Source organism: Malus domestica, chromosome 09, assembly GCF_042453785.1.
Source record: "Malus domestica chromosome 09, GDT2T_hap1".
NCBI classification, from domain to species: Eukaryota; Viridiplantae; Streptophyta; class Magnoliopsida; order Rosales; family Rosaceae; genus Malus; species Malus domestica.
In genome coordinates, this window is record NC_091669.1 from 6,077,378 (window position 1) to 6,103,473 (window position 26,096).

Here is a 26,096-nt window from a genome sequence, read left to right on the forward strand (position 1 = left end):
CTCGTTATTGAACTTAAACTTATTGCAAGTAGAACATATTGTTTTTGCAAGAACGGAAAAGCTTGCTATTGAAGTTGACTAGAAGTTCATCTTCTTTGTTATTTTAAACGTCAGATTACTCTTACAAAATAATAACATATCCAATGCTCTCTTTGAATAAGCTCCCTATAAACCTTCGAGAACTCTTAAACTTAGAAGAGATTAAAAAAGATCTCCGATCTCCGAGTTATTCCTTATCAGTATTTGAGTGTTTTAACATCAGTGAACTCATTAAAAGTCTATGACTTACTATACTGGGAAGTATGGTTGGATTAAATTTTTATATAAAGCTTTCAAGATAATTTTCAAGTCTTTTTCATGAACGTTTAACTTTGAAATAGAGAATATGATTTGAGATGTTCTCTTAATAGATAATTTTTTTTATTAGCACTACAAAGTAATTATCATGTACTCCTCACTCCTTATTTTCACTAGAGATGAGTATGACGACTTTATTGGAATGTCAATAGTAGCAATTAATAAATATGAAAGTATATAGACATAAAATCAATAAGATCTTTAGGTGTTATAATCAAACTATTGTGTAGTTTTATCAACTATTGATTGAATACAAGTGACATCGAAATACTACGCGGTATGATGCTCACACCTAAAAACTCACTCATAAAAAATGAATTAGTGTTATTATATTAATGACTTGATAGTAATACGTTGATTGTTACGATATGACACAATCATAAATTCTCGTAAAACCAGACCAAATCATTTTAAGATAAAAGTTAAACAGTAAGAAAAAATAGCTGAATCATTACAAGTTTAGTTAAGAACATTTATGGTAAGATATTCTATAGATCTTGAAAATATGCGACAACTTGTAATTTAAAATGTTAAACTGATAGATTGTTGGTAAAAGAAAATAAAAAGAAAATGAAAATAAACCCATAAAATTGGAGTTGCGTGTGGCGTAGTGTTTGGACGTAGGTGTTGGCGGTGTCAACGTAAAATAATCCAACTAGGACGTCCGGGTCCTGCCTTACAGGATAAGCATCATATTTTAATTTCATAAACAAAAAATAAATAAAAAAATAAGGCCAAATATTAAAAAAATTAATTAAATACTAATTTGAGTGTGTAAATCGTGAGCGAGAGAGCCCTCCAAAACCGTTGGCGAATAGGTCACGTATTTTGTAGGGCGCCCACAGTCCCGTACAAAACCGGAAACCGACACCCTGTTTTTTCTCCCCTCACCTGGTTTTCCCCGAAACCAGTACGACCTCCCGAAAACCAGGAGCTCTTTTCTGTGTTTTTATACTCCTGTTTTTTTAAATAATTAAGGACCCCACATCACTGATATGTGGCGATTCGACCGCACTCTGACACTTCAACGTGACTGCCACGCGCCGCTCTCTTCCCCTCTCTGGTTTTGTACCTATCTGCATGCCTATCCACCCTTTTCCCCCACTTGCATCTGCCTTTGGAGCCTCTGTTGTCGATTTACCATCTTACCCTCGCCATTGCAATTGTAATCTTTTTGAATTCATACACAAGTTCCTTGTAATATAGAGCAATTCAAACTCAAGATTTTTGAATTATGTCAACGTAATTTTATCATCATTTATAATATGAAAAGTGACCTGATTTTTCAAATAGCTCTTTCAGAAATACTTTTAAAATGATTAAAAGTGTTTTTGAAAAAATTGATATTGGTTTCAAAACATTTAAGCATTTCAAATACTTTCTGAAATTTACTTGGAGTTTTACTAAAGACTTAGGATTTGTTTCAAAAATATTTTCACTAAAAACATTTTCAGTCATTTCAAAAAGAATTTTCAAATGTCTTAAATTTAGAATTCACTATTTATAAAAGGGTATCAAGTTGAGATGTAAATTAAACTTCACCATGTACAACACATTGAATTCACTATTTATATAAATTGACTATTAAAATTTTTCGTTTATTAGTGAAAAAAAATACTATTACACTATATAATACTAATGCATCCATGATGTTTTGTTTAATTCATGATTTCCTTAAAAAAAAAAAAATTTTACTTCCAATTCTTGAAGAAAAAATAAAATGGTTTTCCCAACTTGTTGAAACTCATCCAAGCAAGGGGCTCCCACTAACTGGGAGTACGTTTCACGCTCTGAAAACGAGAGTCATGGAGGAAATTAGTACAATGGATTAAACAATAATAAAAGGATTAAAATATAATAACTTTGTAAATGATTTAGATTCGATTGGGAGTACTGAAATAAAGATTGAAATTTATATAGAAAGCATCTAAAAAACATTTTAAATAATTTTTCAAGTTAATTAATAATTTATTAAAAATTAATTCTAAAAATAATTTTATCAAAAAATCGTTTAGCTATTTAAAAATATTTTTAAACGAGTCCTTAATTTAAGGGATAGGAGAGAGAGATGAAAGGGTGGGTTGAAAGCCAACCCTCCTTGAAAATGGAAACCAGTGTCTTGTTGCTTTGCACACAACAAAAATTGAAAAAACAGCTGCGTCCCCGCAAGCCAGTGGGCAGAGAGAGAAAAAGAGTAAACCCAGCAGCTCAACCCGTAAACCCCACCACGCACCCCACTTAAATACCCACCACTCTCTCCCATTTCTTCTCCAAAATCCTAAACCCAAAACCATCACTTCCTCTCTCTAAAATTCCCAACTTTCTCTCTCTAAATACCCAGAAAAGCCCATCTCTCCGTTTTGAAGAAGAAGAAAGCGAAAATGCGGATGAGCTGTAATGGATGCCGAATACTCCGAAAGGGCTGCAGCGAAAATTGCAGCATCCGGCCTTGCCTGCAGTGGATTAAGAGCCCGGAAGCCCAAGCAAACGCCACCGTTTTCCTCGCCAAGTTCTACGGCCGCGCCGGACTCATGAACCTCGTCAACGCCGGCCCCGAACATCTCCGCCCTGGTCAGTTCTCTTTTTCTTTTGCTTTTTTCCGGTTGCATGTACTTTCCGGCATTTTGTTTTTCCCGAGAAACAAACAGAAGACTTGGGACTAATAGCTTTTGGTTTTGGATTTACAGCGATCTTTCGGTCTTTGCTATACGAGGCATGCGGACGGATTGTGAACCCGATTTACGGGTCGGTCGGGTTGTTGTGGTCCGGGAGCTGGCAGCTCTGCCAAGCCGCCGTTGAAGCCGTGCTGAAAGGCCAGCCGATTACGCCGATTACTTCCGAAGCGGCGGCGGACGGGCATGGCCCGCCTCTCAAGGCCTACGACATTCGCCATGTGTCCAAGGACGAGAACTCGGCCGCGTCCAACGATCCTCAGAAGGTTAAGACTCGGTACCGGTTCAAGCGGTCCGTTGTCAAGCCCAAGACCAACAAAGTAGGCTCCGGTTCTGGGTCGGGCTGTGGCTCAGGAGCTGATGACTCGGCCAAGCCGAGTTGTACCGGGTACTGTGGGAACGAGTTTAACCGATCGACGAGTCACGAGTCGTCGCTGAGTCACCAGTCCGAGGTGGCTGCCAACGTGGACGGCGACAGCAAGGAATCGGAGAGCATGATTTCGTCCGAGACGGCTGAGGCTGAACTCTTTTCCCGAGCCGAGCCACAATCGGCTCGCAAGCGGAGGGAGCCGGCTCAGGATGGGGAGCTAGCTTTAGAGCTGACGCTTGGGTTGGAGCCGCCATCACGGGCCCACCACGTCGTTCCGGTGAAGAAGAGAAGAATTGAGGCTGAATTCGGCAGCTTATCATCGGCCGGCGACGGCGCGTGTAAAATGGAGCTGGGGCTCGATTTCGTGGCCTGAGCGGTGGGGAAAAAGTAAAAGTAAAAAATGGTTCAGTTTTGACGACTCAGATCGGCTCGTATGTTTAGCTTTGAAGAGATCAAGACCCTTGCTTTTGTTCAGAGTTGTTTTTAGTTTCGAAGTATCGGTTTTTTACTTTTTTACCCTTTGTGAAGGTGAAATCAGATGTACAAATGCGGTTGGAACCTTGAACTTGCATATACAAGATGGTAAATGAACAGAGGGACAAAATATCAAAATATTTTTTTTTTATTTTTTTATATTTTACTGATAAGAGGATAACGTCTTAACTAAGAATTACGCTTTTATCCAGAGAAGCCTATTACAAGCAATATTTGAAATATCATCGGTAGATATTCTTCAATATTTAATCGATATGTGAATATACGGAAATTTATTGATTTTAGCTTCAAATTAGAAGTTTTTCCAATAGATGGAAATTCAGACTTCCATCTCTTTTGTTTCATATTTTTCTTTAATTTTTTAGATATTTTCACGAAAATATATTGAAGAAAATTTCAAACCGTAGCCGCATGAATACTAGTGTAGTGTTGTAAAGTACAAAAAGGTTGGTTTGTCAGAGAAACGCCATTTCCTTTGGACATGTGGCATTGCGCATGCAAGAGACTTTTGTCTGGTTTTGTGGGGTTGTTTTGCCAAAAATTAAGGATAAGGATTATCTAGTTGCCCTATAAAACAAAAATTAAGGATAAGGATTACCTTAGAATGGACGCTTATCTTTATCTTCTTCCCTTTTAATCTATTATTAGTCAAATTTTGTAGGCTCCCTTATATGTTTCCTTCGAGTTATTTTGAGCGTTGATAGGGAGAAAAATTTGTTTCGTGGGACGTTAGTATGCTCGTCTTATACAAGTTCTCTTAATGTATCTATTTACCTGTTACTATTAGTGTAATTTGGTAAATCTTTTTGTTAATGTCTTTGAGGTGGTTGGGAAATATATGAGGTGAGTTGGCATAGAAGTACTCGGACGGTGAGACTACAATACTCTGGAGCATGGAATATTTTGCAATTTAAAGCCTTAAATCCAAGTCGATGGCTTTTCAATTTCCTTTTACTACAGTGGAAATGGCACTATGGCATTCCACAGTGGATCGAAAAATCGAACGTAATGCTAATAATACAAGTATCAAACTTCTACTGTGGGCCGCAAAATATGAGTGCTACTCTTAGTTTTGAGTTTAATATATGGAACTTACAATTGTGATGCATATACAATATATGATAATCAAGAGAGATAAAGAGATAAACAATTTAATATATAAAAAGTCACTTTATCAACTCATAGAATTCAACTTACAGTGTCTAATCCACGTATATAGGCATCACACTCATTAAACTACTGTGGAAGGCCTAAGAATGGTAAACTTTTGCAAGTTGTGAAGCGTTTTGTTGTGTGTGTTTGTTTGTGTTAAATTATAACACTTCTTGAATTGTTTAATTTTGTACTCTCCTAGTTTGTTTGCCTTTTGGGTTTGCTTTCGTTTAAGAAGCATAATATTTCAAAACTCTGTACGCTTTAAATTTGTTGTATGACACCCCTTGAATTGTTTAATTTCTTTGACAACTATTTTATTGAATTATATGTAGAAAATTTATGGATTTAGTGAAATACCACAATTTTCTTAAGAATTGGCCACTGAACCCAATACAAACGGAGAAAAATGACGGAGGAGGACTAGAGTGCGACAATGATCATACCGGAGGGCTACACAATTTAACCTCAACTGAGGAATCAGAGTATTTTAGGTAACACAGTTATATTTAACCCTGTTCTTTTGTTTGTTTTGTTTTTTTATAAACATCTATGTCTAAACTGTGAAGTGTTTCATGAAAATTATGTGAAAAACGAATACAAGCCGTCTGCACTATGAAAATTCTAGCAAGAAGCTTGGATTGATTTAGCATGGACTTAACTTTGTCCCATGTTTGGTGTAACTTTGGAGTAGAAGGAGGATAGTGCTAAATAATCATTTAAATTTGATGAAAAGCGAATAAGGACTAAATATAGTAATCCGTAAGGATAATCCGGTGAAACAAACATACACTAAATTATTGGATTAAGCCACCAGCCCACGCTTGGGACTCAAAACAATCAAACAAAAATTTATAAAAAGTCACTTTATCAACTCACACTACTGTGATAACAGTACAATACGATACGAATTCAACTTACAGTGTCTAATCCACATATATAGGCATCACACTCATTAAACTACTGTGGAAGGCCTAAGTATTGTAAACTTTTGCAAGTTGTGAAGTGTTTTGTTGTGTGTGTGTGTTTGTGTTAATTATAACACTCCTTGAATTGTTTAATTTTGTACTCTCCTATTTGTTTGCCTTTTGGGTTTGCTTTCGTTTAAGTGGCATAATATTTCAATACTCTGCACACTTCGCTGGGCCTTTGGATTTGTTGTATAAGTATAACACTCCTTGAATTGTTTAGGGCTTGTTTGGTATCCGATTTAAATTTTTTGATAATTTCTCAAAACATTTCTTAAGAATTTTTCTTGAAAACAATTTTCTTTAAGACTCAAAAACTTGTTTGGTTTGCGATTTAAAAATTCTAAATCTTACAACTTAAACTGGACAAAGAGATCCAAAAAGATGGGGTTTGAGAGAGAAAGAGGATAGAGGAGGAAAGAAAGTAAGAGATAATTGGAGGAAAGAGAAAGAAGTGAGAGGATCGGAGGAGATAGAGAGGAAAAGGAGCGAGAAAAAGAACCGAGAGAATGAAGAGAGCGGATTGAAGGAGAGACGAAAAAGGTAAAAAAGGAAAGAAAAGGGTGAGAGAGAGAGAGATATAGATTTGGAGTGAGGGGAGAAGGGAGAGAAAAGAAATGAGTGAGTTTAAGTTTAAAAACTCTAAAAACTTACTTTTTTTGTTTTTTGAGAATATGTTATATTTTTGAGTTAGTTTTGAGTTCAGTTTTTAAAAATAATCATACCAAATAAGTTTTTAAGGCCTAAAGCTTGAAAATTGTTTTTGAGTTTAAAAAATTGGATTCAAATAGAGTACCAAACATGCTCTTAATTTCTTTGACAACTATTTGATTGAATTATATGTAGAAAATTTATGGATTTAGTGAAATACCACAATTTTCGTAAGAATTGGCCACTGAACCCAAAACAAACGGAGTAAAATGACGGAGGAGGACTAGAGTGCGACAATGACCATACCGGAGGGCTACAAAATTTAACCTCAACTGAGGAATCAGAGTATTTTAGGGAACACGGTTATATTTAACCCTGTTCTTTTGCTTGTTTTGTTTTTTTATAAACATCTGTGTCTAAACTGTGAAGTTCTTCATGAAAATTATGTGAAAAACGAATACCAGAATTGATGAGTTTGTCATAAGATCTGGTCTGCCGTCTGCACTATCAAAATTCTAGCAAGAAGCTTGGATTGATTTAGCATGGACGTAACTTTGTCCCATGTTTGGTGTAACTTTGGAGTAGGTGGAGGATAGCACTAAATAATCATTTAAATTTGATGAAAAGCGGATAAGGACTAAAAGCGGATAAGGATAATCCGGTGAAACAAACGTACACTAAATTCTTGGATTAAGCCACCATCCCACGCTTGGGACTCAAAACAATCAAACAAAAATTTATATCAAATAAACTGGTCCCGGGTTTAAACTTTAAACATTTCCCTTTCTTCTTAGCTTAACCTAGTAATATCGCTATAAAATAACCAACTAAAATGAATGATGAGAACAAGTTGTTCTAGACATTGCCTTGTACTCTCTATTACATGGAAATTTAAAATAAGACATCCTGAAAAGACTTGAAATGTGAAATTGAATTGAAAGATTACAAAGCTAGTGATCCTATATAGCACAGACTACCTTGTTGTAAGCTAAATTTTCTGGTTGTTGCAATGAGGCTTATTTTGCAGACGCTCTTTCTTCAGTGCCATGAATTTAGCTGCTATATCATCATAGTCAGGCAGCTTAGGGTGGACATGAGTAGGATACTGGAAGGCGTCGGAATAAGATCGTCGGAAGTCATCTTTGTGATTGTCCTTAGCTCTTTCGGGCGGCATTGTCACGGCTCTGGAATAAGGAGGTACTGTCTCTTTTCTTGCACTCCAAGAATTAGTCACATGTGGAGATGTGGAACTATATGAGGCACGCCTGCATCGAAAATTCGATTCCTCCACTCTTCCTTTGAGCACTATGTTTTGCATAGTGGGATGCTGATGATCCGGATACGTGAAAACGTTATACATCATAGCTTCATTGCCATAACTCTTCCTCCTCATTGGCTCTGGACGCACTGCAGGCCATTCGATTCCCCTGTTCAATTGTCCATGTCCATAAGTTGGAAATCCAACCCTAGCTGTAATCCCTCTCTTTTGCTTCCACGGTTGAACTTCACAAGAAATATTTTCGTCGTTCCGGGTGCAAACATAACATGGATTTCCCAGGCTGCAGCCACAGCTTAATCCCTTAGTATCAAATCCACAATTGCTTTGATTTTTCAGATGCTTTCTGCCATAGTAATTTAGATATTCATTATCCTTAAAGCATTGATTTTCCTGAGAAATCGATCTCTTCCTCGGTCTTTTCCCACTTCCCTTCCAACTTGATCTCCTTGGGCTTTTTGACTCGCAATTCTCACTCCAAGTCTCATAACATTCCACATAAGTGAGATCATAATTGCTTTCAAGATTCTCCCTCTTCGGTGCGATACCTTTGAACTTGAAGAGTCTTTGGTCCTGGGAGTCTGCATCTCTTGTTGTAGAAAACTGAACCTCTTCTATGTCATCAAGGTAAATCACAATATCTCCATCTCTTGTTCTAGCGTGACTTGTGCTACCAGAAGTACTGCTCCGACTTTCTTCAGTGCCCGGAGTTGATATATTTGGAGAACCAACTTCAGAAAAATTCCCTTCAATTAGTGGCATAACTAATGAAGAACTAGCAGAAGTTCTATGTACATTAGAATCAGCATCTACGGCTTCTCTTTCCATTTCCTCGACATTTAAAACTTGCATTCTAGATGTTTTGGTTCGTCCATAATAATCTGCATCCAGTACTTGATGTCCACTAATTTCCTTCACCTAATATGCATTGAACAAAAGGACTAATATTTTAATTTCAAGTATGATAAAAGACATGGAGTACTGGGAGCTAACAGATATGCACAAAACCAAGCACAGTGACGTTCTAGGATTCAAACAGCCAACTCCACTTAGTGGGATAAGGCTTTGTTGTTGTTGTTTATAAAAGATATATAATAGCATAAATGTTCTAGACATATTTATTGAAGTATGTAATGAGTAACTACCTTTTGTTGCCATTCTGAATGGTACTCAATAGCTAAAACCTGTGGTTTGATGCAGTAATTTCTTGCTATTTCACTGACCAATATATGCTTCATATCATCTGTTACTGACTTTTGGGAGAGTTTCTCTATTACCTGTAGTTTTGGATTTTGTTAGTTCACACTCATGTATAACTTCCAATAACCTTATGAGATCAACAGAAACACCCCTTAAAAAATTTGTTGCAAAATCGTAATACTTGACATCGTACCTCACGGCTCACAAGATTCCCAGGGAGTAGTTCAAGAGCACTCATTGTGAATTTCTGCCCGTAACGTTCTCCGAATAGCTTCCTGATCCCCCTAAGCTCAGGCAGATCCCCACATCTAGCAGAAGCATAAATAAGACTTGAAACTGCTTCATTTATGTCATTTGGGCAGTCCCTGAAAAACCACCAAATTGCAGCACAAACAGAATTACTTAAGATCAAATGAGGAAAACAAAAAAAACTTGGGAACAAAATAGAAAAAATTCAGATCAAGGCATACTTGTGTCTGCGGATGTAAGGAAGGTGGATGAGGATGAATTCACAGAAATTGTCCAACACTTCAAACAATGCCACTACGGATTCGTCTTTGATTATCTGCTCAACCTGAAAAATAAAATGGCCCAAAGTTCAAAAAGTGTTGATAGTAGTTTGATACTCAAATTGTTCTTGGTAGCACTTTGGTTTAACCGCACCACTTTTGTCACCCAAAAGTGCTTTGGGGGAAGCTCAATATCCCAAATCAGAAAACATAAAATTGGATTTAGTATGGCAAACGCAAAAAAAATTAGAGAATTAAAATCAACGAGAAAAAAAGGTCAAAAAAAATAAAAAAATAAAAAAACCCCAGAGGCACACAGAATTGTTGGCAGCACAATAATATTAAGAAATTGCAACGAACACATGCTTTCTGGTGGTTGTACTTTTAAGTTTTAACTACTCAACTTTCTCAACCAAAAGTTGAGAAATGTGAACAGACCCAGGTGCCAAATTAGTTCAACCAACTATATGTACTACGAAATAATTAATTAACTAGAATATTCATGACGAATTAAAATTAGAAAAGCAGAGAAGATGTCACGGGATTTCTACTGTTACATTCATACCCTGTTGAAGGCTTTGTCTTCGTGACCGTGTTTGATCAGCTCCGCCACGTCTTGACGTAGTTGCCTAACAATTGCTTGCCTCTTGTTTTTCAGCAACTTGAGCCGGCAGTGCACCTCTTTGATCAGCCTCTTGCTGCAACCCAAAAAACAAGCACACACATAACAAAACAATACAATGAGTTTGGTTTTATAAAAGATAAAGCTATGATACATTTCCAACAAAAGAAACAGCTTCAAAGATTGCATTGAATTAAGTTACCACTTCGAAGCCTTTCGCCACCCGAATAAGATGTCGAACATGTCTACAGTTGCGGAATAAATTTTGGGTTGTTTTGAAGGTGAAAGAACAAAAAATGGTAGCAAGGAAAACCAGCATCATTTGCAGCTGAAGCTTTGAGGAATATGGGAAAGAGAGAAAATGTGAAGGAGAGAAGTTGAAGAACTAGTAACCACCATATGACAGTTGGGTTGATCACTTCATATTTAGGAGTGGGTTTGAAAAGGTTTAGAGAGAGAAAGAGAGTGGGAGAGAGGAGAGAGAGATTGTGGAGCCACGAGACAGTTGTTGGTCTCCTTGAAAAACTGCTCCCGCTACTACAAGTCGTTTGGGACACTTGTGAGGCCACTCTGGAAACCCTCGTTAATAGAGATTAGAGCAACAGGACATGGGGTTGTTTTTTTTTTTTTTTGCGAAGGTCCGGTTCTACATATAATTTGATAATTGTGTTGAAAAGGAAAAAGGCTCATTCTTTATCATTGAAGAGATAATCTGGGAAAAGAAGATTGGATAATGATGATATTTGATGACTCCAGGAGGAGACAATGAAGAAATTGTTGATCAAGCCAAATCATAAATATCTCTAAAAGTTCATCAGAATGAAGTCAGCCGGCTCCTAAAACCCAGAAGTACGTGGTCATGAATCAATTAGATAGTGGAAAAATCACAAAAACACAAGAGCTATATAAACACGGGATAAAAAAACGAATCGGACGAAAACTGGTAACAGAAACTTTGGTAGCAGAAAGTTTATATAGGCATCAAGATTCCTAATTTTAGATGATGTTGAAATTATTGTGTAATGAAATTGTGCTCTTTTGAGTGGTAGGTGTTTAATGACTCTCCAATAAAATAGAATATCGTTAGAAAAAAATTAAAACATAGAAATAAAATGACACAAGTGTGAGTTTTTCTTTTTCTTTTCTGAAAGAACAAGAGAAATCCTGTAATCACGAATAAAAAGTACAATGGGAATACGTATTACTCATAAACATTGTTGAGCCGAAAAGATTGGTATGGTTGGTGTAGTTTGTGCATATCAACTGACCTTTGTAATTTGTATAAGTTGGACGTTATTGTACTTTGCACACAACCTTAACACACACGCATTGACATTGGACCCCATCTGCTCATTCCCCTCCTTGTCGGATAAAGGTGAAAAAGAAAAATAATATGCAAACACAGAAGCTGCTTCACCAAAACAAATGCACAAAATGGCTGCGTGGTTGGTTGTTTTCTAGGAATAGGTAATCAAACCCACCTCTGTGTCTCTCTCTAAACTAGTAATTTATGTGTAAATATTGAGCTGGTGACCAACTGATGCCACAGGGGTATGCTGCATACATGAGACATGGCATGCAATAAACTGCAGGGTTGAGTGTGGGGAGCAAGCATGGCGTGGCGGATAAAGGCAAAGCTCCAATGATGAACGATGATGCTCAATTTATAAGAAAACCAAAAAGGTGGCTTGCTGACTCTCACAACATTCTTTTATAGGGCTTATTGTTTTGCTAATCATTAGTGCACACCGCGCGGTGGCACAACACCCAATAGGATCCTCTTCGGATCTTTTTTATGAGGATCTTGGAGATTCATAAATTATGTCTATTCATCGTATATTGTGTGGTCAATTTTTATCAAATACTGTTTGTATTTAATTTTAAATAAAAATATTTAAAATAATTTCTCACCGTACAATGTACGATGAACGAATATGATTCATAGATTCTCAAAATCCTCACAAAGAAGATCCGGCTAGGATCCGAATTTGCACAACACAACTGGAAAAGGATTCTCTCCTGAGCATATGCTCAGGATCCTGCTGAGCAGGACACGAGGACCGTTGGATGAAAATCCAACGGTTACAATTATTATAACTTTAAAGGGATCCACCTTTTTATAGCCGTTGGATTTTCATCCAACAATCCTCGTGTCCTGCTCAGCAGGATCCTGAGCATATGCTCAGCAGAGAATCCTTTTCCAACACAACTATCATCCATTCCGTGGAGGGCCTTGTTAAATATTATAAAGAATTTTACTCGAGAAATGGATAAAATATAATTTAGTGCTAACTACATTTACACTCTTTGCATCTGATATTTTAAAATTATATCAATTTATAATTTTTATATATTTATATATATATTTTTTGAACAAACGATATTACTTATACTAAGGAGTTGAGGGATGGGTTAAGCCTTACAATCGGTTTGCAATAATGTGGTTCAAATTCGCCTTTAGCAAGAATCGAACTTAAGACCTCTCACTTGCAAGTGGAGAGGAATACCACTAGACCGTAGTACTAAGTGACACAACTTTTGTATATTTGAACGTATAATTATCCATTAAATTGATGAGTTTTTTGCGTTATATGGTGTAAATGTGGCTTACATGTCATACTAGTTACGGGTATCATGTTAACCATGTCATCAATTTAGTGAATATTGAAACCTCATGGCCAAATTTAAAAATCATCTCAAACTTGTGTAAAATGTAGTTAGCTCTATAATTTAATATATAAAATGAACTTATACTGTCATCAATATTTTTTTGTGATAGTGTGATAAAGCCCCCAGGCCATGTTGCGCTGGTGATAACGATCTTCTGGTTTATAAGGCAAACAATAATACATTTACAATAACCAAAAATAAGCAATTAGAAAAGACTTGAAGATGGACTCAAAATAACATTAAAAAAAAGGCTAAGAAGATGCTCCTACGTATTACTATTACAGTTGTACGCACTTTCAAGAGTTCAAATAACGAGGAAGCTCCCGGTCGAAAACAGTGACGGTTGACCGGCATTTGCGTCGATAGTTTACAGGTTGATATAAAACAATTGTCGTTCTATTTTATTAAATAGATAATCAGATAAAAACCTTTTAATAACACTCAAATTTTTCGAACAAAAAAACACACACGTAGAGAAAAGTTCTGTTAAATCGGGCCCAATACGTGTGTTTTTTGAAAGCCCAGTCATCCAATACCTGAAGCTAGAGAGCTAGCGTATTTTCGAAATCTCGACGTAAGGAAGCAAATTTGAAACCAGTAAATTAGGACGTATCGAATGAATAATCTGTTTTGATGTAATTATAAACTTTTAGGCCCACCGCCAACATCAACGATATTGGAGGTGGAGAAGGCGGTGGAGAGGGCAGGCCGTCGAGAGAATTAAACCAGAACAAAAACCAGCAATCCTTGTCACATTAGCAAGGCGGTGGAGAAGGCAGGCCGTCGAGAGAATAAACACGAGGGGTGTTGGAGTATGATGACTCAAGTGTAGCGAGGCCACGCAATCAGTACTTGGTTCGCTTCCCTGGGAAACCAAGCCAACGAAGATAAGAACAGGAAGCTTTATAATTCACCCAGTTGGAACAATGTCAATGCCCACAAGCGGAGCCAATAGATTTGTACCTTATCCCTTTTAAAAAAAAAATTTGACCCCTTTATCCCTTCCAATTTTCCAATCCTGCCCTCCCCTTTCTCACGCTATCAGTCTCGCCACTTTTCTCAGAACCCAGTCCACACCAGATCTGAAAGAAGCCATCCTTCCTTCCAGCGATCTCTCTTGTTCTCCAGGTCGCGTTCTCTCGGCTCGACGTCCTTCCTCTGGTAAGCTTCTCTTGTCTAAAATTTCATTATTTATTTGTTTGGGTTTTTAAATTTGGGGAGGGGAGAATCTGAGTGAAAGAGGGGTGGGAAGAGCAAAGGGATGAGGTTTGCAGTGAGTGCAAAAGCTGAGGCTCACAGGTGGGCCTACTGGGTGCCTCGCCGAGGAACCGGAGGTCGCGGAGGTGGTCGGAGAATGAGACTTGAGAAGAGAAAGTCTTGGGCTTGGTGGAGGAGGTTGTGAAGCCAAGAAAAAGGCGGTCCAAGAAGGAAAAGCTGGACTTGGTTCTCAGTTTGCCATCCCCAAGTACATTATCAAGTAAGTCCCAATTGGAAATTGCTCTCTTTTCTTTTTTTCGTTCTTTGGTCTTTACATGTTTCTCAGGTTCTTGTGTTTTCGCTGTTTGGTTTTGCAGTCAATGATGAGTATCAGGGTAATCTTGATCGAATCGGGCAGCTCATGACTGATCTGATTATGTGGAGAGATGTTGAAAGGTCGAGCATTTGGTTTGGTTTAGGGTCGCTCTTCTTCCTTTCCTCTTGCTTTGCCAAAGGAATCAACTTTAGGTGACTACTAGTCTACTGCTACTCTCATTCACTTTTCCCACATTTTCCCTATTTTAATTTTAGCTTATAAAAAAACATCTGATCTTAACCAATTCAATCATTTCATCATTTTCTCAAGATTTCCCAAATCGGACTTTTGATTTTGGGTGCTTCATTTGTCTCCAATTCAATCTATCAAAGGTCCTTGTTGTTTCCCTTTCGGCCACTATTTTCTTTGTTTCAGGGGGGCTTCATTTGTATCCAATGCTCATTCTTTTATTTCAGCTTAATTCAGGAGAGCCATCCATGACCCTCAAGGTAATGGCAAACAAAACATTAAGGCAGCGTTTGAATTCGAAGTTGCTTGCTTTGGGTGATTAGTAATGGAAGCTCAACTTTTCTGAGTTACAGGTAGCTCCGTTCTTTCTTATGGGAGTAGAGTGTGGGCATCTTATAACATTTTGGAGGCTATGTATGCTTGGTATGCCCAACTTCTAATCAGCCGACTCTGTTGTTGATTATTTTCCGTTGCTTTACTTGTTTCGTGTTATAATGATGATCATGGTGCTAACTCTTTGACCCCATTGTCTTAAATTTCTAGCTCTATACACAGTTAAATGCAGAAACTCTCTCGTTTCTCTCTCATCTCTCTTTCTGATATTTCATTTCTTCTTGCTATTTTGTTAAGAGCTCCAACTAGTACGAGCGCAAGCTCATAGTCTAGCTCTTTGACTTGTCAAACAGTTCTACACTCTAAACAGAAGAATATGCGAGTGCGAGTCTACCGTAAGAAGAGTTCGATTAATAATTAGTTATTCAATTTCTAAAAAATAAATACAGATCATGACTAATTTCTCTTCCAACAATTACAACAAAAACACCAGTAAATTAGCTAAGAGGTAACTGGATCTTATTAATCACTTCGTACAATGAACAAAATCAACCAAAGATAAACATCACACATATTACATCAAGAGGAAAAAAATACATAAAATTACATGGCACGAAGAATTTAAATTCAACGTTTCTTTTTTTTTGTCAAACTTTCCTGGTCCATAAGTATAAATCATGCACGAAGGAGGGGAAATTGCATCCACACAAATGAGGCTATTGGAAGAGTCGCAAGAAGAATAACTGGGATAACGATCCATGATTGTTTGTCAAGCATAAGGATAAGGGCAGAAGAGAAGGCCATCATCATAGCGGCGATAGAGAAAAAAAGGGTGAAAAGGCCTAGTATCATTTTTGTGGGTAAAGATACGAGGAAGTATTCTTCGGAATAACGCGATGTGAGCAACCCTAAAAATATCATTACTGAAGTTGTGGAAAAAAATAGCGATATAGAATCTGACATTATAAAAACCATGAACAACTTTTTACCCAAAAATGTGGGATAGCCTTTGTCTTGTGTGCTTCCTCCAGGAACTGTAAATGATGCAGCAAACATCATTGTAACAATTAAAGCACCTACAACTGTACAAGAAGTTGCAGTCGCTTTCATCGATTTCGCACCCTCCTCCACCAATTCTTTGTGGTTCTTGGTAAATAATGCTCGAGCTGTCATGCGATCAGTATAATTTATCAATCCAGGGACAATGATAGGTACAATGCTCTCCACCTCCTACATTTCAATAAATAAAAACTTACCAACTACAACCATTTAAGAGGTACATGGAAGTTAGTAGAAATAAAACCAGGCATCTTAGGATTTTTTTTTTTTTCCTATTTTTGACCTTTTCTCATTTTGCTGCTAGCAAGTAAAAGTTTAGTAGTTTATTGAAGCGCATGTCTGAACAACTGTCTCATAAAACTACTGAAAAGCATGCGCAATAGCGATAGTTGCGACGGCCAAACGATGTTTCATGGCTTGTGTCGCTATCAAAGCCATGGGTTACTGTAGATCAGGGGTGTCCAGTGACCAAGCAAAGAAATTATCATATTTGGGGAGCCCTAAGTCAGAAACCGTAACCCATCGTAAAAGGTCAGATGATTTTCACAGCCTAGGTTCTGTTAGCCTAGAGGCTAATCCTCCACCCCCTCTCCTTTTTTTTTTTTTTTTTTTAACAATCGATATTATCTACACTAAGGACCATCTCCTCCCCTCTTAGTGTAAATAATATTGTTTGTTAAAAAAAAATATTGGCATGATTTAAATTGTAGGGATTCTAGGAGATCTTTCGAGAGTCCCTATTTTAGTAGGAAAAAGATTATGTATATTTCTTTCATTATAAAATTAGGTTTTGTATATGTAAATATTGTAACCGTGTGTTTTAGTGAAAATATAGAGTTTTGGGTTATATAAATACAATTCTACTCTAAGGCCCCGTTTGGGATTGAGGTGATTTTAAAAAAAGCCACTGTGAAAAAAAGCTGAGGGTCATTTTTGTGTTTGGTAAACTGAAAAAAAATGGCTTATTTTGGAAGCTGCTGTGAGAATAAGCTGAAAATCAAAGGAAAAGCTGAAGCTGCTATTTGTTGCTTTGAAAAAAAGCCAGTTTTTTCAAAGCACACGGAGCTACAGTGCTCCTTTAATGAAAAGACACACTATCATCCTACTTTTTTTTCCAAAAGCACTTTCACAAAAAAGTTTACCAAACACTCTACTGGCTTTATTTCACAGCCGCTTATTCTCACAGCACAGCCGCTTATTCTCACAGCACAGCCGCTTATTCTCACAGCAGTTTTTTTTCAAAGCACAGCAATACCAAACCAGCCCTAAACCCTACAAAAAAAAAGCCCTAAAAATATGCGAAGCTTTGTGTTTTCAAACATATTTTATTTTATAATTATATCCTACAGATCACCTACCATTAATTCCAATAAAAATCTAAAAGATGTGAAATTATCCATCATTGTTATTGACTTTTGAGCTATTTACTTCCATGTTTAACAATAATAAAATATAACGTCAACATTCAGCTAAATTACAAAAACTATATAGTTACACTATAATCATCAAAGTTTATAGTGCAGTCTTACATAATAATTGTAAGGTTATAGTTATTAACACAATATCATTTATTATTGTAACAAAGTTGGTTTTTCTGTTTTATTACATTGTCAAGGTAGGATCTTATGTGTGAACATAATTGCATTAATTATAAAATCATCGTTTCTATTAAGGGATATTGATGATACCCTTGTTTTAATGGGTACCCTAACTAACCTGTAAATATTGTAAAATAGCATACAAATTTCACTAAGAGATTAGATGTCTTACTTCCAACGTTACATCTTGCAAACCGGCATGTTCCACTACTATTAATGTGGTTCTTTTTGTACACACAAACTTCATTAAGGATAACTAAGTCAAAAAAAAAAAAAAATCTCTATTAAGTAATAACCCCCCTATAGCTATAAAATTGTTTTGGTCCCAAACACTAAACACTATGACTATATAGAGGTTTTATTGTATTTATACATGTTTTATATAATTAGAAAAAAAAAACTTATGATTGGTCTATGGCTCTTTTTGAGGACATTTTGTGTTAATTTTGAGTTTGATGCTCATCACATTCTAATCGTCCTCCCTTAGGCTTGTAAAGTAGAACCGAAGTTGTACATGTAGGCTATGGACAATTCATTATGCCCATGTATAATGAATTTAACAATAGCTATTCTCTCTTAATACTATAATAGAAGATGCAGTTTTCTCTGCTTTTCAGTTTAAAGTATTTATGTGTTATATCAAAAGTAATTAGACCGCTAGCTTCACTCGCTGTCAGTTGGTATTGGGTTAGACTTGTTAGCTGGCAAGTAGAGCCATGGCCATATATACATGTTGGGTGAGAATAATTTATCTCATGCATATGCAGTGAGAAATTAAGACTAACCTTGAACCATTGCAGTTCGCTTTGCATTTGCAGCGCTGCACCCTGAATATGATTAAGGTTCCCAGATAGATTCGCCGCTGAATGTAGAATACTATTACAACTCAAAGCCCAAGTTCTATCACTTTCCCTCAGCATCCCATACAGAAGGTTATAAATTTTTGCTTGACGACATTCCACGGCATATTCCAACACTGCTTTGCCTTTTCCATCTTGTATCTCAAGGCCTGGATTAGCCTCAAATAGATGATCAATGAACTCAACTAGTCCTTGTTCCATAGCTCGGAAGATTGCTGTTTGCAGGAACGAATATTGCTTCGCCGTCACACACGTAATGTGTCTACTCATTAAACATAAAAATTCTCGGGTTCGGTCATGGACCAATTTCATTTCATACATACGCTTGACACCTAGGTTAAAAATGGAAACAGCAAGCAAAGTATGAAAAGAATAAGAATTAAAATGTAAAAATAATATCAACAATGTAGATGTAGCATACCCAAAAGTTTAAGGAGATTCTTAGCAAGTCCTCGAAATAAACCCACATCTGCATTGCAAATTAGTACAAATATATGTTGGTAAAAATTTATACAAGGGTATGTTAATTAGATGACAATACATCTGTAACTTTTGCAAGGCGCTTAAAAAGTGCTTTCCAATCAAACAATAGTACTTCAAGTGTTAAAAGCTTCTACTCATGCATAATTTGCCTTCTCCTATTTTCTCTAGAATAAACAAATAAAAATAACAACCGCAATTTTATTTTAGAATATTTTGTTTTCCTCGATACCAATTAGTGGCATGTAGATTGTCATATACAAAACAGATGACCGAGCGGACTGAAAATGAAATGGATCAAAAAATGATAAAAGGATGCAACAGGAATTTACAGATTTGGTTTGAGCTTCGTTTTGGACGCATACACTTCATGAAAAGAGTGCTACGTCTTGGTTCACTGTGAAGTATGTTAGATTTTAAAGTTTGTAATTAAAATCAAACCTTTAGTGTTCCGTCCGATTTATGTCAATTTATTTCCCTATGACCCGTGAACTTCCCTTGGGTTGGGTTTTAAGTCTATTTAAGCCTTTTGGCTTCTGATCATTCAAGAATTACCCAAATAAACCTTTAGGTTTTCTCTCAAAATTTGATGGATTTCAGAACATTGTTTTTTCAGGGGTTACATTTGTATCCCTTGTTTGCTTGTGCTGCATGACCGTCTAAACTGGCTATCATTCGAGATATACTAAGCAAGGAGTACACATAAAACAAAAAATAATGCTATTTTTCGCATTATCTTTCGAGAATATGAACCTCCTGCGTCCTTTACTAGTTGTTTATAACTACTATAGGTTTCTTCAATACATGAATGTTTTATATATATGACTGATGCGTCATGGCAACTGTCTATGAATGCTTTTATTTCAATGTAAAAAATAAAATAAAAAACCCTCTAATTATTGACCATTTCTTACACACTTCTAATAGATCTGAAGCGCATTTATATATGTAGTATCCACGTATTAGAATTGATCAAGAGTCCAAATTACATGCAAAGCAAATGGCATTTCCGACACCGACAGGCAACGTACCTGAGTAAATTAGACCCGCTTGATCACCAGGTCATCTTGTAAAAGATCATTGGTGGGGGTAGATGTTTCGACCGCAGTAGGTTTTACTTGTATCACTGTAGAGATAAGAACATAACAACATAAATGGTTTCCACATGAAGTATGCTAGTATGCTCGTAACTTGAGGGGAGAGAGAGAGAGAGAGAGAGAGAGAGAGAGAGAGAGAGAGAGAGAGAGTAGTTCTAACACTTATAGATCCATCGTTCCCAGAAATTGAGTCTTACGCCACATAAGAACGCAGAATGTGCACCAGCTAATGCATTTAAAGGGGTATGCCCGAAGTATGTCAATAGTAAGGGTCAAGCTTGGGTAACTTTGAATCAAAATCCATGCAATATCTAGTGTGTGTATATGAAGATAACAGGGTGAGAGGATAATAACTATTAACATAAAAGTGTATTGATAAAAAAAAGAGTACCGATATGATGATTACATTTTTAATTACAAGTGATACTTATTATATAATTAATGACACAATTATGGGCTGGTTTGGTATTGCTGTGCTTTGAAAAAAAAACTTCTTCTGCTGTGCTATGAGAATAAGCTCATTTTTGCTGCTTCACGTTTTCAGTTTTTTTTCACCGAAAACTGTGAAAAAAAGCTGTTTTTAAGTGTTTACCAAACACCTTTTTGAGCTCAACTTTTTTTTATACCTATTTTTTTTTAAATCACCTCAGTACCAAACCAGTACTATATATCATGGTGTATATAACTGCAGTAAACACTTAGGTGAAATTTGAGAAGGAAAAACTTAACTTTAGAAAGAAAAACCTAACGATAAATTTATAAGGGTACTGCTAGGCAGACCAAAATTTTAAATCAAATTTACAAACTAAATGATATACCACCTATAAAAAATAAGCATGTTAATCAAAATTTAAGTAATAATCCAATCATCTACATCCACATATTAGACTTACAAAATTTGGTTTAGAAATTTGGTCTCCCTAGCATTAACCAATTTATAGTGTTTGTATGAGACTGGAATTATTTTGAGCTTGTTGAAAAGTCAAAATGGGTGTTTTTATTAGCTAGGAGGTGAGAGATTTTAGATTAAATTACATAATGGGCTTGCCATAATAACTTAGTATCAAACTTATCATTTATTCATTAAAACTCTAGTAATGGGTGGGAAAAATAAATTAGTAGACTTGGAAACAGAAAGATCATGAAATTACAAACAAAAAAATTGGAGTATAAATATTACCATTTAAATAGATCAAGGGACTAAACTCAATTTTAAATATTGTACGGCATTAATCTAAACTTCATGTTAATTAAGGATTAAAACCTAGTTTTTTTATAAATTTATGTACGTACCAAATGATTGGGCATAGAAACAACTGGAAATAAGTTCAGCGCCGTCACGGCCTTCATTGGGTCCACATGTTAGTTCTTCGGGAGGAGTGACTTTATAAAGCTTGCGAGCGATTTCATTGAAGCCCAGTGAAAAAGCATAGAGAACAGGAGTCATGTTGTCGGGAGGAATTCGCATGGCCGCTATATTCTTGTTCATTTCAATCATGTTTTCAACTATTTCGATACTTCCTTGATTTATAGCATAAATCAGAGGTGTGCAACCATGTTGATCTGTTATCGCCAAATCTTCTTCTCTCATCCATTGCAGCAGCTCTTTCACTATATCAAACCGCTTAAACAAAATTGCACTGTGAATAATCGTCCCTCCATCCTTAGAATATACTTTTCCGATTGCCTCAGGATTTTGGTCAAGAAACGCCTTTGCAGCTTTCCAATCACCGCGCCACACATCACTGAACAAAGGTCCAAGGTAGGAGTCGTCAACGCCATGTCTTGTTTTATCTAACAGAGGATGGAAAATAAAATTAATAATATTTTTTTCTCAATAGTAAGTTTCGATTTTTGATAATTATAGGAGCATTAGAGTCATATATAATTCATACCATCAGTCGGGGATTTTAATTCCACCGGAGTCCCAATTACTATCGACCGCAATGACGTCAACTTCTTCATACTACGCTGGCTCCCACCTACATCTTCACCTTTGGATGATCCATTGCCTGAAAATTGAAGGATAAGATATCCATACAATACTATATGACCCAATAAACTACTCTACATGTGTAAAAAATTATGCAACCAAACTTGCGTTTGTTCCGTGGGTGGCATCTCTTAATGGGGTGTGATATCCACACACCCCTTTTTACTTCTTACGCACCTTTTTAATTTTCGGCCGTCTGATTGGATGAATTGAAGAAGATCAAAGGACAAAAATCAACAAAAGGTGTGTGAGAAGTAAAAAAATGTGTTTGGATAACACAACCCCTCTTAATTTGTCCACCCAGTAGTAGTCAACTTATTCTGTAAATAGAAACTATTCATTTTATCAATTTCCATGTAAACATCAAATCCAAAAAAATGAATTTTGTAAAAAAGAGTATACTTTTTCACGATGTTTTACTTGATGTCTTCATATGTTTCAACAGTTTCATATGTAATTAATCCTTTTTTTTTTTTAAAGATCCATGAGTTATAATATGAATGAACTATAGAATTAGATATATTCCTCTTTTTTCATTTTAAAATTATAATATCTTCAAATATATATTCACTCATATTATAACACCGACATGTTATACCACACAATCATATTCCAATATTACACAATAATTTCTAATTCAGAACTTTAAATTCATAAAGAAAGTTTTTTTTTTTCAAAAAAAAAACCCAGTTTCATCATATAAACCAAAAATACCGGAAAAAAAACTCAAATTACTGCTATTTGAGTGGGAGTAACCAGCTAGTATCCTGCAGGCGACCTGTATTTTGAGTTGTATAAATAAAATAAAAAATTGAACAAAAACACACGCACACAAAATATTTTGAGTTTAATTAGTTTTTATTTTTGGCTTCTTTCTTTAATTTAATATTTAGAACAAACTACCTTTGAAAAATCTCCGGTGTATTTCGAACTTGTCTAGCAAAATATCCCATGCGGATTTGGCCGAGGTGGCGTCACTGATAAAACTTAAAATGTCATCCCCGCAAGAAAGCTGGATCGCATGCAAAGCCTGGGCATTCCTCTGCTTCCAAACCTTATGTTTATCACTAGGACCAACTTCTGGATGTTCAGTTTGGACAACGTCCCAAAGATCTTTCGCTACCAAGTAGGTTTTAATTCGCATACTCCAAGGTGTATAATTATTTTGGTTAAGAACTTCAGGTCCAATTCCACAAGCCATGCTCAATCTGTTGATTTACCCAAATGTGATTTACCGATCAAACAAGAAATTAGTAGAAACTAATCAAAACAAAGTAGTGCTAAAACAAAAAACAAAAAAATCTCCAGAAAGCAGCAGCTTGTGAATTCCGGTAAATCAGCCTACAGTGGGCCGTGGCCAAGCTTTTGATTTACAGGCGAACAATAATACATTTACAAATAAAAAAAGGATATTTTGGTTGCGATCCCTAATCTTTAACATTCTTTGATTAAAACCTTAATAGTATTCAAAGTTTGATCAAGATCCCTTGACTTTGTACATCTCATTATATTACTATTACTATTTATATTTTTATAGTTTCGACATTAATTGTTTGATATTTTATGAGATTTATAATCTTATAAATTTAAAATCCCTAATTATAATACTATTCGAAACGGTTACAATAAAAAAATTCAAACATTAAATAAATGGATAAAAACTATGTAAAAAAAAAGAAATAATAAATGGCAAAAGAATATATCCATAGTGTTAAAAAAATTGGTACATTTTACAAAAAAATTGGTACATTTCACATATAACAAAGTGGTACATTAATAGAGAAGAATGGGTACATTAGAAATAAATTAGGGTACAGATAAAAGATTAAAAATTATGAATACAAATGAATTTTTAAAAATGTAGGCGCTAAAAGAAATTAATACATGGGTACAAAGTAAAACTAAAAAGAAAATACTACAAATTAAAAAAAAAAATGTTGCAAACTAAAAGTGGTGTTGATGCACAAAACCAGAGGTCTTGGAACAACGTAAATCCAACCGTGAATCTGCAAGTAATGTAAATAACACAAGATAAATCGTGGTTCACCCCAAGGTTTGGGCTACGTCCACACTGATTATGTATTTATGAGGGAGAGAGAACCTCTGTAATGTGAGAGGATGAGGGAGCTTAAGGCCTAAGAATTGGCCTCTTGGGGGTGAGAGTGAGACCTCCCCCAATTGTGAGAGTGAGGGGTCCTTTTATAAAATAAGGGCTCCTCACTTATTACATATTTTCCCCTTCCTTTATTACATAATTACATTTGAGTCCCCCCGAGTATTTATACGATATCTAAATACGGAAGCCCTAAGTATGGTATAAACAGTAGTCCCCCAAGTCTTCAGTCAAGAGAGTCTTTTGGCTAGAGACTTGAAATTCAGTCCATGTGTGGGCCGAAGTAACTAGATGTCGTCTAGAATTGATACTCGATATGAGGCGATGCCCAATCTGAAATGATGCTCAACCAGAAGTAGCACATGTTGCGAGGTTGCTCTGCTTGTGGCTTATGTTGCCTTGGTTGGCTCGGCTTGTGGCATTTGAAGGTGAGGGAGTCCCTTTTATAGAATAAAGGCTCGCTCCTCATTACAAAAATGATGGGTTAGAGTTGGTGCTCGCGGCGAGGCGGTTGCTCAGCTGGCGGCGATGCTTTCTAATGAAGGTGAGGAAGTCTCTTTTATAAAATAAGGGCTCGCTCCTCAGTACATCAATAATGGGCTAGAGTTGACACTCTCTAATGATGGTGAGGGAGTCCCTTTTATAGAATAAGGGCTCGCTCCTCAATACATAAATAATGGGTTAGAGTCCTCCAAGTATTTTTCATGAGGCCCAGTTGAGGCCCAATATATGGTGTATAGTGTAGTCCCCCAAGTCTTCGGTCAATAGAGTCTGTTGGCTGGAGACTTCAAATTGAATCCATGTATGGGCCGAAGTGGCGGTTGTTCGGATGCGGTATTTGTATACCCTGCACTGAAGCTTTGTAGGTGAAGCTTTGCAAGTGAAGCTTTGAAGTTGAAGCTCTGTAAATGAAGCTTTTGAAGCTAGAGCTTTTGTAAATGAAGTTTTTGAAGCTAGAGATCTGTAAATGAAGCTTTGGAAGCTAGAGCTTTTGTAAATGAAGCTTTTGAAGCTGGAGCTCTGTAAATGAAGCTTTTGAAGCTAGAGTTTTTGTAAATGAAGCTTTCGAAGCTAGAGCTCTGTAAATGAAGTTTTTGAAGCTGATTGACATGAGTGATGCTCATGAATGTTTATGTTGATTGACATGAGTGATGCTCATGGATGTTGACATGAGTGATGCTCTTGAATGTTGACATGAGTGATGGTCATGAATGTTTATGTATGATTGATATGAGTAATACTCATGAATGTTTATGTATGATTGACATGAGTAATGCTCATGTATAATTTGAAGTACTGAGCGTACTTTTGATCACCTGATTGGTGATAATAGCGGCAGACTGTTGAATAATTTTGGAGTACTAGACATACTTTTGATCACCTGGTTGGTGATAATAGCGGCAGGCTACCTGAATAAATTTGGAGTACTGGGCGTACTTTTGATCACCTAGTTGGTGATAAGGGTGGCAAGTTGACGGATAATTTTGGTGCCATAAGGCCTAGCTCTTTTGGGCATATGGGCCTTGGCCCTCCACATAACATTCCAGCCCATTATTTTGGGCTTGACGTTTTTTTTTTTTTTTTACCCTCTGATGAGGTTTATACAGATGTCTCCGAAAAATAAATCACATCATTAAAAAACAAGAAAAGTAAATCACATCATTTTGGTGGGGTGTTTATTCTTTGCTTTTGCTTTCTCTTTTCTTTTCTGTTTTTTCTTTTGCTTTCGGCCTAATTGCTGCTGGGACCTTGTAGTGGGATGGCAAACAGCTTGGCATCATTAGATGTCTGAATTCCTTTATCATCGTGGTCGCTGGGCCACTTTCCAGCTGTGTGTTTAAAGGAACCTGCTTTACCTT

General features: G+C 36.4%; 3 protein-coding genes and 1 long non-coding RNA gene across 4 annotated transcripts; 2 read left to right on the top strand and 2 right to left on the bottom strand.

The window, feature by feature from the left end:
• The first annotated feature begins 2,427 nt into the window (after window positions 1-2,427).
• On the top strand, window positions 2,428-4,013 carry LOC103411245 (LOB domain-containing protein 41-like). Its single transcript, XM_008349892.4, has 2 exons — window positions 2,428-2,928; window positions 3,045-4,013. Exons 1-2 carry the CDS (start codon window positions 2,739-2,741, stop codon window positions 3,770-3,772), a joined length of 918 nt encoding a protein of 305 aa, XP_008348114.2. The 5' UTR covers window positions 2,428-2,738; the 3' UTR covers window positions 3,773-4,013.
• A 3,372-nt stretch (window positions 4,014-7,385) lies between these two features.
• Window positions 7,386-11,410, bottom strand: LOC103411414 (uncharacterized). Its single transcript, XM_008350050.4, has 6 exons — window positions 10,475-11,410; window positions 10,216-10,348; window positions 9,612-9,715; window positions 9,335-9,506; window positions 9,087-9,218; window positions 7,386-8,859 (listed from the first exon to the last, which is right to left on the bottom strand). Exons 1-6 carry the CDS (start codon window positions 10,513-10,515, stop codon window positions 7,654-7,656), a joined length of 1,788 nt encoding a protein of 595 aa, XP_008348272.2. The 5' UTR covers window positions 10,516-11,410; the 3' UTR covers window positions 7,386-7,653.
• Window positions 11,411-13,424: 2,014 nt separating this feature from the next.
• Window positions 13,425-15,291, top strand: LOC103429065 (uncharacterized). Its single transcript, XR_003775963.2, has 3 exons — window positions 13,425-14,419; window positions 14,517-14,964; window positions 15,058-15,291. It is a non-coding gene; the product is annotated as an uncharacterized lncRNA (long non-coding RNA).
• Window positions 15,292-15,534: 243 nt separating this feature from the next.
• Window positions 15,535-23,325, bottom strand: LOC103442882 (ankyrin repeat-containing protein ITN1-like). Its single transcript, XM_070827430.1, has 6 exons — window positions 23,028-23,325; window positions 22,027-22,143; window positions 21,425-21,925; window positions 18,976-19,083; window positions 18,480-18,886; window positions 15,535-16,267 (listed from the first exon to the last, which is right to left on the bottom strand). Exons 1-6 carry the CDS (start codon window positions 23,323-23,325, stop codon window positions 15,713-15,715), a joined length of 1,986 nt encoding a protein of 661 aa, XP_070683531.1. The 3' UTR covers window positions 15,535-15,712.
• Between the last annotated feature and the right edge of the window lie 2,771 nt (window positions 23,326-26,096).